This window comes from Chelmon rostratus, chromosome 8, assembly GCF_017976325.1.
Source record: "Chelmon rostratus isolate fCheRos1 chromosome 8, fCheRos1.pri, whole genome shotgun sequence".
Classification (NCBI taxonomy): domain Eukaryota; kingdom Metazoa; phylum Chordata; class Actinopteri; order Chaetodontiformes; family Chaetodontidae; genus Chelmon; species Chelmon rostratus.
In genome coordinates, this window is record NC_055665.1 from 15,128,236 (window position 1) to 15,143,728 (window position 15,493).

Genomic DNA, 15,493 nt, shown 5'->3' on the forward strand with positions numbered 1-15,493 from the left:
TAGTTCATTTCTGCTTGTTTTCAGACATAAACCAGATGAATGTAAAAAAGATTTAATCTTTTCATCTGAACAGCATTCTTCACGAATGGAATGGCGTTATCTGACAATTTCTTTATGTGCAGTTGAGAAGCTGGGAGAAAAGTTATGTAGAAATGGGGCAATCTTGTCTTAAACTCATATTTCAGAAATGCCATGTTTTAGTTTTGACAAATCTATTTTAATTTGTATACTGACAGTTCATAATATTACTAAAATATGCTCCAAAACCCTATTACCTCATGCTGTTCTGTCGTGTTAAACACTGTAAACAGCCAGAAACATAAAAAAACTCACCTTGAATGGTTAAAAAAGAACAGGAACTACTTTCAAGTAATGTGCAACTTGCACATTACTTGAAAGTAGTTCGTGTTCTTATTTTGCATGCCCTTGTGTGTCCACCTTTTTGAGCTGCTGGAACTGCAAATTTCTCCTTGGAGATAAATAAAGTATCTATCTATCTATCTATCTATCTAAAAGGTACAGCACCACCTGGCGGTGGGTCAGAGTATCGCATGCTTTGTCACGTGACAGTTTAAAAAGTCACATGACTGGTCCAAAGTCACCGTTAAGGGCCAAAACACGGTGGGTGACATGGCAGATTGGACCACGTTAAGGTGACGGTCGTGTTAATATTTAAATTAACCGGCAGGACATGCCAGCGTTTGTATCAGCATCCTCTCAGGTGAGCTAATCTTCTCTAAACCGCTCTGAATGAAATGACAATAAAATGTGTGGGTGTCAGCTAAAAGAAGCGAACGGCTTGGTCGTTGTTAACGTGCTTTTTGCAATTTTATCCTGATTTAAATCGTTGTTTTATCGAATTTGAACTTGCAACACTGTAGACTAATTGCAGTCCTTAATTGTAGATAAAATGGCGTTGTTGTTGTTGCCGTCGTCTCTGCTCTTGGCCCTCGTTTTCCTCACATCAGAAGTGACCCTCTGCACAGGTAACCCTCCATCAGTGGAACAAGTATTCAGGTCCTTGACTCAAATAAAGTACCAATAACACACTGTGAAAATACTCCACTAGAAGTAAAAGCCACGCAAGACCTTACTTAAGAGTATGTAAAAATGCTCAGTCATGTTTTACTATCATGTCTGATGTATTTGGATTGATATTACTGCTGCATTAATAATGTGCGGTGCATTTTACTGCTGTTCAAGGTTGAACTGATTTTAACTACTTTGTATACTGTTGGGTAGTTTTATCTACAGTGATGCAGCATATTCTGTAAGATCATCACATGTAGCTCATTCAGCAGGGTTTTTAAATAGTTCAAGAAGAAGGAGAATTTTATTAACCCTCAAAAAACATTTGAACCTTCAAAATCGCCAAATGTGGAGATATGTGGTTTTGACTGGAAAGGGAGACAGACAAATGTAGTGGAGTAGAAGTGTGATGTTGCAAATAATGGAAATACTCAAGTGAAGTAGAAGTACCTGGACTTTGTACTGAAGTGCAGTATTTCTGTGAATGTACTTGCAGAACACCTGGTGTCACCTGCAGTTGCCTGCATGTAAAGTTAATCATATAACTTCTGTGCTTCATCAATAAAGAAGACTGTCACAGTGAGGAAAAAACATCGTGTTTTTCTGACTTTTCCTCCTTCCAGGAAGCAACAGATGTGTTGCCAGAAATTTTGGCCACGACTCTGTCGTGTGTGAGTGTAATTCAACCTACTGTGACAGCGTCGGTTCAGTCACCTTGCCTCCTGCGGGCCAGTATGCCTCCTACCTGACCAGCATGGCCGGCAGCAGACTAGAAGCAGGCCAGGGTCAGGTCCAGGTGAACAGCACTGGGCCAGGTGAGCGATGTGGAGTTTCACTGCAATGTCTGTGGTGTTGGAGCAGGTGGGGAGTGTCTCTCATCTCATGTTTATGTGTCTCTCTCAGGCCTCAGGTTGACTATTGTTCCCTACCAGAAGTACCAGAGGATCAGGGGATTCGGTGGCTCTATGACGGACGCAGCAGCCATTAACATCCTGTCTCTTTCTGCTGGTGCTCAGGACCAGCTGCTACGACAGTACTTTTCCCCTGAAGGTACAACAAGTAAATGGAAAAAAGCAGTAGGGTATTAAATTAGAGAAGCATAATCTGACCATAATACCCAGGAATATCCACAAATAAGATGCAGCTTCATTGTTCTTTTTGTCCTTTTTTAATATAAAGCACATAGCAACCACACTTTTTCACATAGCAACGGTTGTCCTGTTCCAACATAATTAAAAATACATTTCACACATTTTGTGAGAGGTGTCTATATGTGCACCACCCACAGGAGGTTAGCAGGAGTTACTTCACTGCTTATAAATGCTAAATGGGAGGGATAAGGTGGAGTGTTAGCTAATTTGGTTACAGCGTGACCAGAATAATTCATTTGGACACCAGAAATTTGTACAATTATAACATGACAGCATTGAAAAATATATCTTTTTTCTTATTTTTATTGATTACTATTTGATTATTGTGTTCTGTAGGCAGACCAAAATACAGATCAGGAAGACATAATCATAATATATCAAACAACAGTGAATAAAAGGCTTAGTCAAGCTACATAATTCTGTAAGTTAAAAGAAAAAAACACTGCTGGCTAGAATGGCCTCCATGTGTCCTCTCTACTGATGCTCAAAATGATTAATGTCGAGAAAGGTGTTAACCATGGGCGTGAGTAACAAGTGTGGAGGTTTCCTACGTATATCATCAAAATATGTTCCTCTCTAAGCTGCTAAATGATCATTTTGAAGTAGTTGTTGCTGATGCCATGTCTCCGGCAGGTATTGGCTACAGCGTGGTGCGTGTGCCCTTGGCCAGTTGTGACTTCTCCACCCGTCTGTACACATATGCTGACACACCTGGAGACTACAACCTGGACAACTTCACGCTGGCCCCTGAGGACGTCAACATGAAGGTTCCTCTCTTTTCTCCTACTCTCACACATGCACATGTCCATCACTCCATCCCTCTAACCTCTCCTCCTCCTCCTCCTCTCAGATCCCTCTCCTGCAGCGTGCTCAGGCCTTGTCCCCTTGCCCTCTGTCTCTCCTGGCCAGTGCCTGGAGCGCCCCCGCCTGGATGAAAACTAACGGTGCACTCATAGGAAAGGGCTCCCTGAAGGGCCAGCCAGGGGGCAAGGAGCATAAGACCTGGGCTCAGTATTATATCAGGTGACATGTGGGGCTTTACCTGAATGTGATGTCACTTGATGGTAATGTTTGAAGCAAGGGAAACTTACTCTGGTGGTTGCTTTTCCTCTCAGGTTCCTTGAGGAATATGCTAAATATAACTTGACCTTCTGGGCATTAACCACAGGGAATGAGCCCTCTGCAGGAAAGATGACAAACTACAGGTCTCTCCTCAAATGATGATGTCACAGAAATAACCATCGTCACGACTCCTCAATATCACAACAGACTGAGTAGCATCTTTGTCCCTCTGCAGCTTCCAGGCTCTGGGCTTCACTCCTGAGGAGCAGAGGGACTGGGTGGCTCTGGACCTGGGCCCTGCCCTGCATGCTTCGTCACACCCGCACACACACATACTCATACTGGATGACAACCGCCTGCTGCTGCCCCACTGGGCTAAAGTGGTGAGTCCAAAGACGGGGAGATAGTAGGAAAGGTCATGGTGAACTTTGTCTGCGGCTACACTGGTGCTGCAGACAAGATATCAGGAGTAAATCAGGATAAAAAAAGAAGACAGATTAATCGCTAATAAAAGATCTTAACATGATAATGTAAGATAGAAGGTAAGGTAGACGTGTTTAGATGTCTGGGGAGAGTTAAAAGAAGTGTAGTTAGCTACCGCTCACTCTGCAGTGAAGCAGCTGCAGGAAGAAAGGACTTTTTTTAGTCTCACATCTTTGGCTTCCAAACTGTTCTCTGGAAGAAAGAGCGTAAAACTGCCAGTGTATCAGACATCAACTGGAAGAATGGAGTGTGCCCTCTGTAGTTTGAGAGGTAATGCCACAGAAGTCAAGGGCAACTTTAAACAAGGCTCTGTCTAAAAACACAGATATCTGCATGGTTCATCGTGTTTAATCTAAGACATTTTAGGACCTTTTTATTACCACATAGAATGCAATTTAGTGTGGATTTCACAGTCACAACGACCTGAGTATGAAAGTATGACAGAGAACCAGTAGGGACAATGTGGCCTAGAACTATTTATTATTATAATATGTTCTTTCAGTACTTCCTAGAAGCGTAAAACAAGAATCGGGTAATCAATTATATTAATGTGACCTGGACCAGGATGAGCAGTGTAATATGTATGGATAGATTAACCAATAAAAAAATGATGAATTCATTGAAATAGCTATGGCGAGCGCTAGTAACTGTTTGAACTCACATTACTGTCTTCCGCAGGCAAGAAGAAACATTCAAGATGATTGTTCATGAAATTTAAGACTTTTTAATAAGGCCATTTTTAAGGAAAATAAATTCACTGCTTTTGAAGACTTTTCAGTGCCTGCAGATACCCTGAATAGAGAACTTTGTGCCCTTTTCTTGCACGCATTTTACGTGGAAACTCAGTTTTGACTCGTCTTTTTTTGCCTCCAGGTCCTTAGTGATGTTCATGCAGGAAGGTACATTCATGGTGTGGCAGTTCACTGGTACATGGACAAGCTTGTCCCAGCTGAGATAAGCCTTGGAGTCACCCATCATCTCTACCCGGAGTATTACCTGTTCGGAACAGAGGCCTGTTCTGGCTGGAGCCCACTGGACAGAGGGGTGAAGCTGGGTAGCTGGAACAGGGCTGAACAGTACGCACATGACATTATAGAGGTGAGATCATCTTAGCTTGTGCACGAGGGTTATGCTTGTTCAGTCAGATCCACTGTAACAGATGTGAGATCTGACGGGCTGTGAGCTGCTCCTGAAAGGTGAATCACCTCCCTTGATGCTGCAGTGCAGGTTTACAAGTCGCAGTCTGCTGCACACGCTCAGCTTAGAAACTGCCTGCAGGCCATCAGAGCAAGCTGGAACGGGTGTTTTGTTTCTTCTTACTTCGCTCTCAAAGGAAATTGGACTCCTTCCATTCTATCCATTTTGCATGGGCGCATTCAGACTCGAGACATCTTGTGAATCGGGAAGGATTTGTTTATGTAGATGTGCTGTCCTTGTGACATTTGAAAAGAACAGGCAGGCACCAACCCAATGGATTCAATTCAACAAAACACCTCTTACAACCCTGATATCAAAAAAGTGGGTATGCTGTCTAAAACATAAATGAAACAGAATAATTTGCTAATCCTTTTTTGACTTATTCATCTGTAAACAGTACAAAGGCAATATATTTAATGTCTGACCTCATCAACTTCATTGATTTTTGTAAATATCTGCTTATTCTGAATTTGATGCCAGAAACAGGTTTCAAACATGTTGGGACAGGAGCAACAAAAGACAAAAATCACCTGTTTGGATCATTCCACAGGTAAACAGGTTGATTGGTAACAGGTGATAGTATCATGATTGGGTATGAAAGGAGCATCCTGGAAAGGCTCAGTCGTTCACAAGCGAGGATGGAGCAAGGTTCACCACTTTGTGATCACATGATTGTATGAAGGAAGTTACTACATGGGCTCAGGAACACTTTGTCACACAGTTTGTTTGGAAATGATTACATTCTGTTTTTATTTACATTTTACACAGTGTTTCTAGTGTTTACACTACATACTAATACTAAACTGGATACTCAACTCTGGGCGTTTTCTCCATGGCAGGACCTAAATCATTATGTGGTGGGTTGGACTGACTGGAACCTGGCGTTGGACCAGACTGGTGGACCAAACTGGGTTAAAAACTTTGTCGACAGCCCTGTTATAGTGGATGCACAGCGTGATGTCTTCTACAAGCAGCCGACCTTCTATAGCATGGCCCACTTCAGGTAGCAAACTGGGTCTTACCTGGTACTTATTCACATAAAATCTCACATTTCACCTGTTCTAATAGGATTTGAGTCTAATGACATCCACACAAATCCCGTTTTACACAGCAAGTTCCTGTGGGAGGGGTCTCAGAGAGTGGGCGTGTCAACCAGTCAAGAAACACACCTGGAGTACTCTGCTTTTATCAGATCAGATGCCTCAGTAGTGCTTATCATACTTAACAGGTATGTAAAGTGTTTTTTTTTGTGCAATGACAGGAAATTCATTCCTCTGAACTGTGTGTTTGTGTTTTGTAGATCATCATCAGTGATCCAGTTTGAGGTGTGGGATCCCGCTGTGGGCTACATCCCCTGCACTGCTCCGGCTCATTCATTGCTCACACTTGCTTGGAACACGCACTAATTACGACAAGTTTACAAACGCTCGTTTGAGCTGAACCACATTACAGATATTTCTGTTCATTTCAACAGATAAGCTTAAGTTTGGAATGTCCACATTGCCAAAGCAGGTCTTACTTTCATATTAACTGGTGCAAGAACATGTTTATCTACCATGCTTTCCTCACAGCTGTTGTGATTTCAATTTCACTTAAATTAAGTTCAACTCATTTAATTGTCATCCAAAATCCTAAAATGCTTATTTTATCTTACCAGGAATATTTCCTGACAGTAATGAATGTATCACTTCACCAGAATGACCTGTGCTGAAGGGAATCTGGTGCCTTGATTTCCAGCTAATGAGATGCTTGAAGTGTCCTCACCATGTCAAGTTTCTGAAAAATAATATTAATAATAATGTACATAATTTGTAAATGCCATCTGCTGTTGCTATTTAATGTTTTAATTTTAAATAAAGCACATATTTTAAAATATCCCATGTCAAGTTTAATGTTTAACTACTTTAGGGGGAAGAGAGGATATAAAATGACAACTCCGTTAATGTGGTTGTGAACAATGACAAACTATTACAGTTTTTTGTCAATTTATTAATACATCATAGACATTTTTTCATATATATAATATACAGTTTGATAACCAGGTATTTCACATTTGTGTCTCCATTCTCAATGTTTTTTTTTTCTTTGCAAACCATAAGTTGTTGGAATTAAATTATGTACATAAAAAAAGTGATAAAAATGAACAAAAGACAGCCATAAACAGAGGAACAAAATGACAGAGGGATGCCATCTGTTTGTAATATATACACCAGGAGGAGTATTTTTTTAATCTAAAGAATTACGCAATGGGCCGAGCTCCGTAATTTGTTATTTCATTCCCTTACCAGTTTGACATTTTATTTTTTTCCCAGATGCAGAAGAGTCCCGAAACGCGTTAGGAGTCCCTTGCTTTACTCGATATCACAGCTTTCAAATGTGGCCAACCCAGACTTAAGTCAAAATCTTCCTGACACAATGTCAACAAAAATCAAACGTTATACCCTTCATAAACATAACATTTATTGCAGGGGTATAGGTGTTATGTTGTCGGGTTCAGTCCCTGTCAATGCCAAGAGTGAAAGTAACCGCTTTAGTATTCCCATATGCCGTACAGGGCTCAGTTGCAGGACTTAGCAAATTTTCAGATGAGTAAAGAGGGCATGGTGAATGATATAAAGTCTGGTGTTTCCCCATAATAGTGTCGCAGCAGTGCATTTCAAGAATGATGGAAAAGGAGTTTGCTTGAGGGATGGAAGTAGAGAAGATCATCATCAATCTAGGTTGGTTTGTCATTAGGCAAAAAAAGAGATCAAGCAGACCTCAAGTCACTGTTAAGACGTCTGTACGAGTGTCTGCATACATGGTTGAGGAGAAAGGCATTAAAAATAGAAAATAAAAAATTCAAAAAAAAAAAAAAAAATCTGACTGAGATGATTATGACTGCAACAGAGATGAAAAGAGGAAAGTGAGAAGCGTTTTGTCTTCCCGGTGTGTTGCTGGATGTAGGCGAGGAGAACCGAGGGATGAGACAGGTGGGTGTCTCAGAAGGACCATCTCTCCTGTGTGCGGGGGTCCATGGAGAGGGAGGGGGACTCTGATGGGGGCTGGCTGCTGCTGTCTTCTCCGTTCAAACTCTTCCTACACACTGGACATGTGTCATGCTGTGTGGCCACAGAACAGAATATAGATAACATTAGCTTTGAGCAGTTTTTACAAGCGGACTTCTCAAAATCCGACTCTCTTCTTTTTAGTCGGATTTTGCACGATGCTCAGCAAATTCTTTGTTTGTAATGGCTGTGATTTTTCTGTCTGGTCCGTCAAATATACTGTATCAGACACACTGATGGCGACAGAGCTGCCCATCAGGATCAAATTAGTGTTCAGTGTCTTGTCCAAGGACACTTTAACATGTGGACAGGAAGAGCCGGGAATTGAACCGCCAACACGGAGATTAGTGGATGGCCCACTCTACCTCCTGACCCACAGCCGCTTAGTGCACCAAATGACTCCACAACTGAAAATAGTCCTTAACAAACACACTATTTAGTCCTGTTTGTTTAAAAAAAAAAAATACAGTGGAAATTATTCCATGAGTTTAAATGAAATTAGGTACTTGAAGATTTACATCATCAGTGTCACAGAGAAGGTACGTCGCACTAATCCATTCTTTGAATTTGTCTTTTCATGGGATTTGCTAACAATAACAAAAACATTAAATATTGCCAGCCTTGTCTTCTAAATTACCATGTAGTCAAAACATGGGTTCAAATTTCCCATAGGTCTTAATACCCTCATGGCTGCTGTGAATATGCCATCTACAGAAGTACATGTAACTGAGGATCTATTCTATGAGTTTATTCTTAAGTTCTGCCATGTTTGTTGAGACTCACCATTTCCAGCCACGGTACTATACAGTCTGAATGAAAGAAGTGGTTACAGGGTAGCTGTCTGACTGGCTCTCCCACTGCGAAGTCCTCTTTGCACACCGGACATTCCATACAGCAATCTACAGGCGAGATGGAAACGTGATTCTTACCATCCACTTGCTATCAATACCCCTGTGTTTTCTAGTGTTAATTATTGGTCACTTGGTAATGACTTGCTGCATTTGTGGAAGGAGACATGCAGATCATTAGTAGCAAATCTGTGTTTGCATCATAAAGTGCCTTAGCAGGGCAGTGAAACATTTTAACTGTACCAAGCATGGTTTTCACTAATTAGTAAAAACAATGAAACAAAAAGATATTGAGAAAAAAAATGCACATGAATCATCATTTGCCCAAATAAGTAATCTCTCAACGGCCCTGCAAAAGCTGCATAACTAACCACACAGTTAGAGCTGAGTGGCAAAATAGGACAGCATACAGATAGGAGGAAGTCAAGAAGAACATAACCACAAGAGGACGTGGAAGAAAAACAGGGATGTGAAAGACCAGTGAGCAAAAAGACATCACGTTAAAGCAATTTATGGAATAAACTGTTGATACTCGCAAGGTCAATGGGCATTTCGTGATAAACAGACAGTTTCAGAAGCTTGGCAGGCAACAACAGTACGCTGTATCTCAAGGCTGCAGGGACAGATGTACTGCCACAAATTTTTACTTTGCTTTTAAAGGTAAGGCAGGTTTTACTGGTGCAGCCTTAAAAACTTAAACTTAAATCACTACTTCCAAACTAGCCAGTAGCTACTAAGCACTTAGTAATGCCTTTACACACAAACTTAGTAATAGGTTCAAAAGAGCAGGTCCAACCCAAGGTGTGTACTCAGCTAATTTTCTAAATACATTTATTGCATGCAGAGGATCAGACTGACAGCTCCATGAGCAACAGGCAATTAGTACTTCAGGGGCACACCAAGAGAAATATGGAGCAAACAAGTGAGACAAACAAGGAATTACTGACCTGCTTGTTCCTGAGAGATACTGACAGTTGGGATAGAAGAGATCTTCTCTTTCTCTGCTGGAGGAGGTCCTGTGTTCTCCAACTGACCTAGTAGCTACACACACGCACACACGCATGCACACGCACACGCGCACCTGTAAACTTCAGAGAAATTCAAAAGTGACAAAGACAGCTAGAAAGTTGGAATAAAGTTCTATCAAATTTGTCTTACCTGTGTTATCACGGCGTCTAACCCTCCCTGTCCCCAGGCGTAATCCCCTGGGTTAGAGTGCAGCATCCCTGTCCTGAGAGAGACACACAGGACGTTTTCTCATATGAACTCCGGACAATGGCGGGAAAATCAGGTCTGGACACTGTCCGGAGTTTCCCTTTCACACATGTAGCACACAAGAGGGCTTTTTCCATGTGAGACGCACTCTTATCTACTGGAAATACTCTGTGTGGTTTAGGTGAGGGGTGGCACCTGGGTAGACCATGCAGGAGGAGGGGGAGTCATCCGTAATCATGAAAGTTTTGACATTTCTAGCAATACAACACCTATTTGGACATAATTGCAATATTAACGAAAGAGTGGAAAGTAATATACAGGCAAGAGTATGAATTAGCTACACTTCAACATCATCAATGTCATCAACATGCCCACTTGCTTGCTGCAAATTCTCCGGACAATGACCCGGTCTATTCACACATGGGCTCAATCGCACATTACACGGACTACGCACTCGAGAGGTGGCAGAGTTAATTTTGTTTAATGTCTGGTCAAACTAACGTTTACGTTCTCACATACAGCTCCACTGGTAATGTCTGATAAGTTCAACATTGTAATGCAGGTGTAAAAGGGACTACTGACACCACTAGTTGACAAGAAATAGCACCAACACTGTGACACCACTGTAATGTCATCTTACCATGAGAGAGGAGGAGACCCAGGGACTCCAGAGTTCGCAAAGAGGCCGGTAAGAAACTGTTGTACAATCCTGAGACACAGGGACAAAATATACAACATTTAATGTCATTGCCAAAAATAAGAAGAGTTAGGATTCTAAGAACATAAATAGCACTGTCATTATTACATGTGGGTGTATGCAAAGCGGAGACAAGAGCCAAGAGGATGTTGAGGAAGACAGAGGAGGTGAAGGCTGAACCGGTCAGTTACTCACCCCTCCACAGCAGGCGAACGGTCTGGCCTACTGCTGCCTCTGGACCGGTATCTCCTTTGGGTTGGCAGGCGAGAGGGACGTCCTGGTCCCCAGTGTTCCCCGGCTCCTAGTAGACCTCCCATAGGTCCCCCTAGTCCTGCTGGGACTGACCCTCCAATTGGTCCCCCTCCCAACCCCCCCAGGTCACTGAGACCCCCCAAGCGCCCTCCAGGGAGCCGGGGTTCTGAATCAAGTGGGTCACCATCTGTAAATGGCCGCTCCAGTAACAAAAGGTGCCATAGCTACAGGGGTGTTGGGGTTGGACAGGGGAGGAGACAGGTAAGGGTTTGGACAACGAGGGATGAAGGACAGGAAAGCAGGCAGCACAGTGGGAACAGTGGTGAACCAACAAGCAACAGAAAGGTGAGTGGAGAGGAAGGCAGGGAAAAAGGAGACAAATTTAATTTATTTAAATTTAACAAATTAAGATAAAATGACTGCACTGAAGCCTCTTTGTCCCCTTCCCCACCCTATTTTGCCCAAAATCCCTCAAAGCTGCTTGTACCTCTGCAAAGTGTGTGGCTGTGGCTGTGTCATCTATCCCATTAGCGCCACCCTCTAGGAGACTGGGGGAAAATGTGCACAAGGGGACAAAAGACACATTATTAGCAACATCCACTGAACCCTGTACACATGTCTGTACACACTGTGGCCCCCTTCTGTGCCCCCCTCTCTAGTGGCGTCCCTCAGGGTTCCATTCTCGGCCCTCTTCTTTTTACCCTTTATCTACTGCCTCTTGGAAAGATCCTCTCTTCTTAAACCTGCTGTAAGGAACTTGGGAGTTATTTTGAACCCTGGTCTATGTCTTGTCCAGCAGATTGACTCTGTAGTGAAGCTGAGTTTCTTCCAACTACGTCTTTTAACTAAAGTTAAGCCCTTCCTCAGCAGGAACAATCTTGAAATGGCTATCCATGCTTTTATCAGTTCTAGGTTAGATTACTGTAATTCCTTGTACTTCGGCATCAAGCAATCTTCTCTCTGTTGCCTTCAATTGGTACAAAATGCTGCAGCATGCCTTCTAACCAACACCCCCCGTTACAGTCACATCACTCCCGTTCTTCTTGAACTACATTGGCTCCAAGTTAAATTAAGGATCATTTTTAAATTGATAATGTTTGTTTTTAAAGCTATCCACGGTCTTGCTCCAGAGTATCTGTCTGATTTTATAAAGCTTAGGTGACACTGTAGAGCCCTCCGGTCCTCAGAACAGCCCCTGTTGGAGGTTCCTTTTTCTAATTTTAAACAGTGGGGGGATTGTGCTTTCTCGATAGCGGCCCCGAAATTGTGGAACTCTCTACCCCCTGAATTGCATTCTATTAATGACTTGGCACTTTTAAAATCACATCTGAAAACTCATTAATTTAGACTGGCTTTTAATATTGTGTAACTTTTATCCTTTGATATGCATTTTGTAATTTCTCTGTAAAGCACTTTGATCATCTGTCTGATGTTGTAAGGTGCTATATAAATGAATTGTATTATTATTATTATAATTATTATTATTATTTTGTCAAGGTTCAGTGCTTGGTTGGGACCAAATGCACGGTGAGACTACAATCTTCTACAGTGCAACACGTGGGTTCTAAATAAGCACAAGAAAACGTCTGACAGTCCTGCTTTTGTTCCAGACTAACGCTAAAAGACCTTAATATATCATGTTGTTTGGAGACGAGAGGTAGATAGCTAGGATAATATATGTCTATATATATATCTTACCTGGAGTCTTCTGTTACTTCCTCTATGAACCCTGTATCACATCTTGGACAGATGTAATCCTGGAAAGAGTTACCACAAACAATAAGTCACACAGGTTAGAAAAAGTGCTCAATGTAATTTTCTTGAAGCCAATTTGATGATTCAAATGTGCTGTTTTGTCCGACCCAACAGTCCACAATCCAAGGAGTTCAGTTATCTATAATAAAAGGCAACAAATAATCACACAAGAAGCCACATATAAAATATGTTTTTGCATTTCTGTTTAAAAGTGACTGAAACAAATAACTGATTATCAAAGGAGTCACAGTTACATGTTCTGTCAATTAACTACAGACTGATAGACTAACTGTTTCAGCTCTACTTGAGTAAAATCATTTTGTGCTGGCATGATCTAACTGTATTATGGCTGTGTTGTCCATCAAATCATTAGAAAGGTTACGGTTAGCAATAGCAATCAAAAGTACAATGAAATGCATTGTTTTGTTTTATACTTGCAACAAGACTTACCTGATGTAATGCATAAAAATGACCACAGTTTATTATGTTGAACATCAATTTGATTTTCTAAAAGTAATCTCAGCATACTGTATTTGCCATACTGTAGTATACTTATATCTGGAAAACGTTCTTCTACATTTATTGCAGAGCCCTTCAAGGGAATCATAAAAACATTAAAAAAAAACATTTTGCTGACTGGTTTGGTCAACACTTTGTCAGTCTGTCTTTGCAAGTATGTTATCAGTCAGATTTGTATGACGGCCAGTGTTTTATGAATGTAGCCCAGGAGGTAGAGCTGGTCTGCCAACCACACCTAAAGTGTGTAGCATTTTAGAAATCACGACAACAGAACGAGGAAGGCACTACAGCCAGTTTGTACAGCTGGATCACCTGTTGTCCCCTCAGTGTAAGTCAGGGTTTTCTCAACCATGGGAACGGGACTGAAGCGGGGTCATTTAATATACATACTGGGATATGAAAGATTAGACTGATATACTTGTTTCATAACTCAGAGTATATTAAAGAATAACAGGTCAAAAATACATATTTTGAGTATACATTAAATATTCATAATTTATTATATTTAGAACTCATTGAATGCTTTTGAAAAAAATAGAAATTAATACCATGTTCAAACTCATGTGACAATTCACACCTTCTATTAGCCTGGTTTACAAAAACTCATGGATCTGCATTAAGAAAACTGTTTAAGTTAGTTGTGTGTCATTTTCTCATAGGGAGGTTATCACACATGCTGCATAGATAGACACACGACAGAGATGGTCCTTGGGATTTAGTGGAGTAGTGTGGGGTGATAAGCCCTGGTGTCACACACAGTTGGCTCAGTGAAGACATGCCACAGGACTGAGTGTGCCTGAGACAAGTTGGCTGGTTTAAACTCAGCGACAGTGCAGGCTGGAATTACCCTCTACCACACCATAAACATAAGGATTCCCTGACAAGATTATCTGGTGGACTGACTTACTGACACAAAGACCTCTCAGTATTTTCATTATTGCTAAATCCACCAATCATTTTATTGCTTAGTGATGAGTCAAAATGCCCATCACAGATTCCTAATATACAAAATGACATCTTTTTGTCCTACCAACAGAGCAAAGCTCAAAGACAGCAGGTTTACTGTCATAAATGGCAATTAAAACAGCAATTCTTCACATTTGAGATGCTGCAACTACGGAAAAGAATTACATTTTTGCTTAATTATGGACATAGACAATTCATTTTTGATCAGAATTGTTAGTAATTACTTTTCTGCCCATCAACCAATCAATATCCTTTCAGATATTGCTGGTTAATGCAATATAGATCAACAGTGCAACAAACAACAGCTTCCAAACTTACAACTTACTTGAATTAAAACCTCTAAAATAGCTTCAACAAAACAACATGAACGGAAGATTTATTATAAGGCTGTTTTATTAGTCTGTCTTAGTTTTAGGTAGGTGTACCTAATAAACTGGCAACTGTAAATGGGAAACTCTCACAACTATCTAGGATGTAGTAAATATCTGTTTAATACATTCTGAGGTTACTAAAAGTCTGGTAAGATGTGGGGATGTGTCAGTGTTTATACATAAACTCCACGTTACACTCACGTTTGACTTTAAAACTGAAACTAAAACCTAGAGATTTATGTTACTAAAAATTCCCCAACTCGTCCTGTCAGGATTGCTTTATAAGAAACAAAAACTGAAAACAAAATCAACCCAATGTCAAACAACGACTGTTAACCCTGTCTATACAATTAAATGACAAGGTAATAACATAGACCTTCTTCTCTCATCTGTTTGCATTGTTTTGTGTAAAACACAATATCCCCAAGCCGTCAAATCAAGGCGTCAAGCACAGTGCTTTCACAAAACTGTCTTAAACATGCAAGCCTAACAAAACCTATCGATGTTTGCATTTGGTGCAAGACATTTGTGAGTGTCACGAGTTTATTAAGAGAGTTAACAACAACAAACGCCGCTAACTGCTAACTGGTTAGCTAGTGTTGAGCTGTAGCAAGCAAGCGAAACAAACGGTATTTTGTAGAACGGTTGACTTGTCAACCACACATGTTATAAAGGATGGTATAGACAGATAAAGAGAGGAAAAAAATCTGCCTTACCGGGAGTTTGGGGTTCACTTCTCCCTTACAACAGTGACAGAAAAACCGATGCGGTGGAACAGCCGCAGCCTCCGCCATCTTCCCCAGCCCAGCACAAACACTGACGTCGGTCCTCCACAAACTGAAGACAGCTGTCCGCCTCCAGCCCGGCATGCACCGCGGCACCGCTGGGCAAATCCGAGCGA

General features: G+C 41.3%; 2 protein-coding genes across 2 annotated transcripts; one reads left to right on the forward strand and one right to left on the reverse strand.

Annotated features, from left to right (window-relative positions):
• The first annotated feature begins 586 nt into the window (after positions 1 to 586).
• gba (glucosidase, beta, acid) lies at positions 587 to 6,789 on the forward strand. Its single transcript, XM_041942433.1, has 12 exons — positions 587 to 721; positions 906 to 986; positions 1,653 to 1,844; positions 1,933 to 2,079; positions 2,814 to 2,947; positions 3,031 to 3,203; positions 3,296 to 3,385; positions 3,478 to 3,625; positions 4,599 to 4,823; positions 5,762 to 5,925; positions 6,034 to 6,150; positions 6,223 to 6,789. Exons 2-12 carry the CDS (start codon positions 911 to 913, stop codon positions 6,326 to 6,328), a joined length of 1,572 nt encoding a protein of 523 aa, XP_041798367.1. The 5' UTR covers positions 587 to 721; positions 906 to 910; the 3' UTR covers positions 6,329 to 6,789.
• A 21-nt stretch (positions 6,790 to 6,810) lies between these two features.
• Positions 6,811 to 15,411, reverse strand: rnf115a (ring finger protein 115a). The gene is made up of 9 exons (XM_041942434.1): positions 15,309 to 15,411; positions 12,680 to 12,738; positions 11,469 to 11,529; positions 10,925 to 11,205; positions 10,673 to 10,741; positions 9,976 to 10,048; positions 9,765 to 9,858; positions 8,753 to 8,868; positions 6,811 to 8,023 (listed from the first exon to the last, which is right to left on the reverse strand). Exons 1-9 carry the CDS (start codon positions 15,384 to 15,386, stop codon positions 7,904 to 7,906), a joined length of 951 nt encoding a protein of 316 aa, XP_041798368.1. The 5' UTR covers positions 15,387 to 15,411; the 3' UTR covers positions 6,811 to 7,903.
• Between the last annotated feature and the right edge of the window lie 82 nt (positions 15,412 to 15,493).

Excerpts from the sequence above, each read along its gene's own strand:
- rnf115a (XM_041942434.1), bottom strand. The coding sequence starts at position 15,386 with ATGGCGGAGGCTGCGGCTGTTCCACCGCATCGGTTTTTCTGTCACTGT. Across the intron at positions 11,530-12,679 it reads GAAGTAACAGAAGACTCCAG|TCTCCTAGAGGGTGGCGCTA; the intron begins GTAAGATATATA and ends ATTTTCCCCCAG. Across the intron at positions 8,869-9,764 it reads TATCTCTCAGGAACAAGCAG|ATTGCTGTATGGAATGTCCG; the intron begins GTCAGTAATTCC and ends TCTCGCCTGTAG.
- gba (XM_041942433.1), top strand. The coding sequence starts at position 911 with ATGGCGTTGTTGTTGTTGCCGTCGTCTCTGCTCTTGGCCCTCGTTTTC. Across the intron at positions 3,386-3,477 it reads GGAAAGATGACAAACTACAG|CTTCCAGGCTCTGGGCTTCA; the intron begins GTCTCTCCTCAA and ends GTCCCTCTGCAG. Across the intron at positions 6,151-6,222 it reads GTGCTTATCATACTTAACAG|ATCATCATCAGTGATCCAGT; the intron begins GTATGTAAAGTG and ends TGTGTTTTGTAG.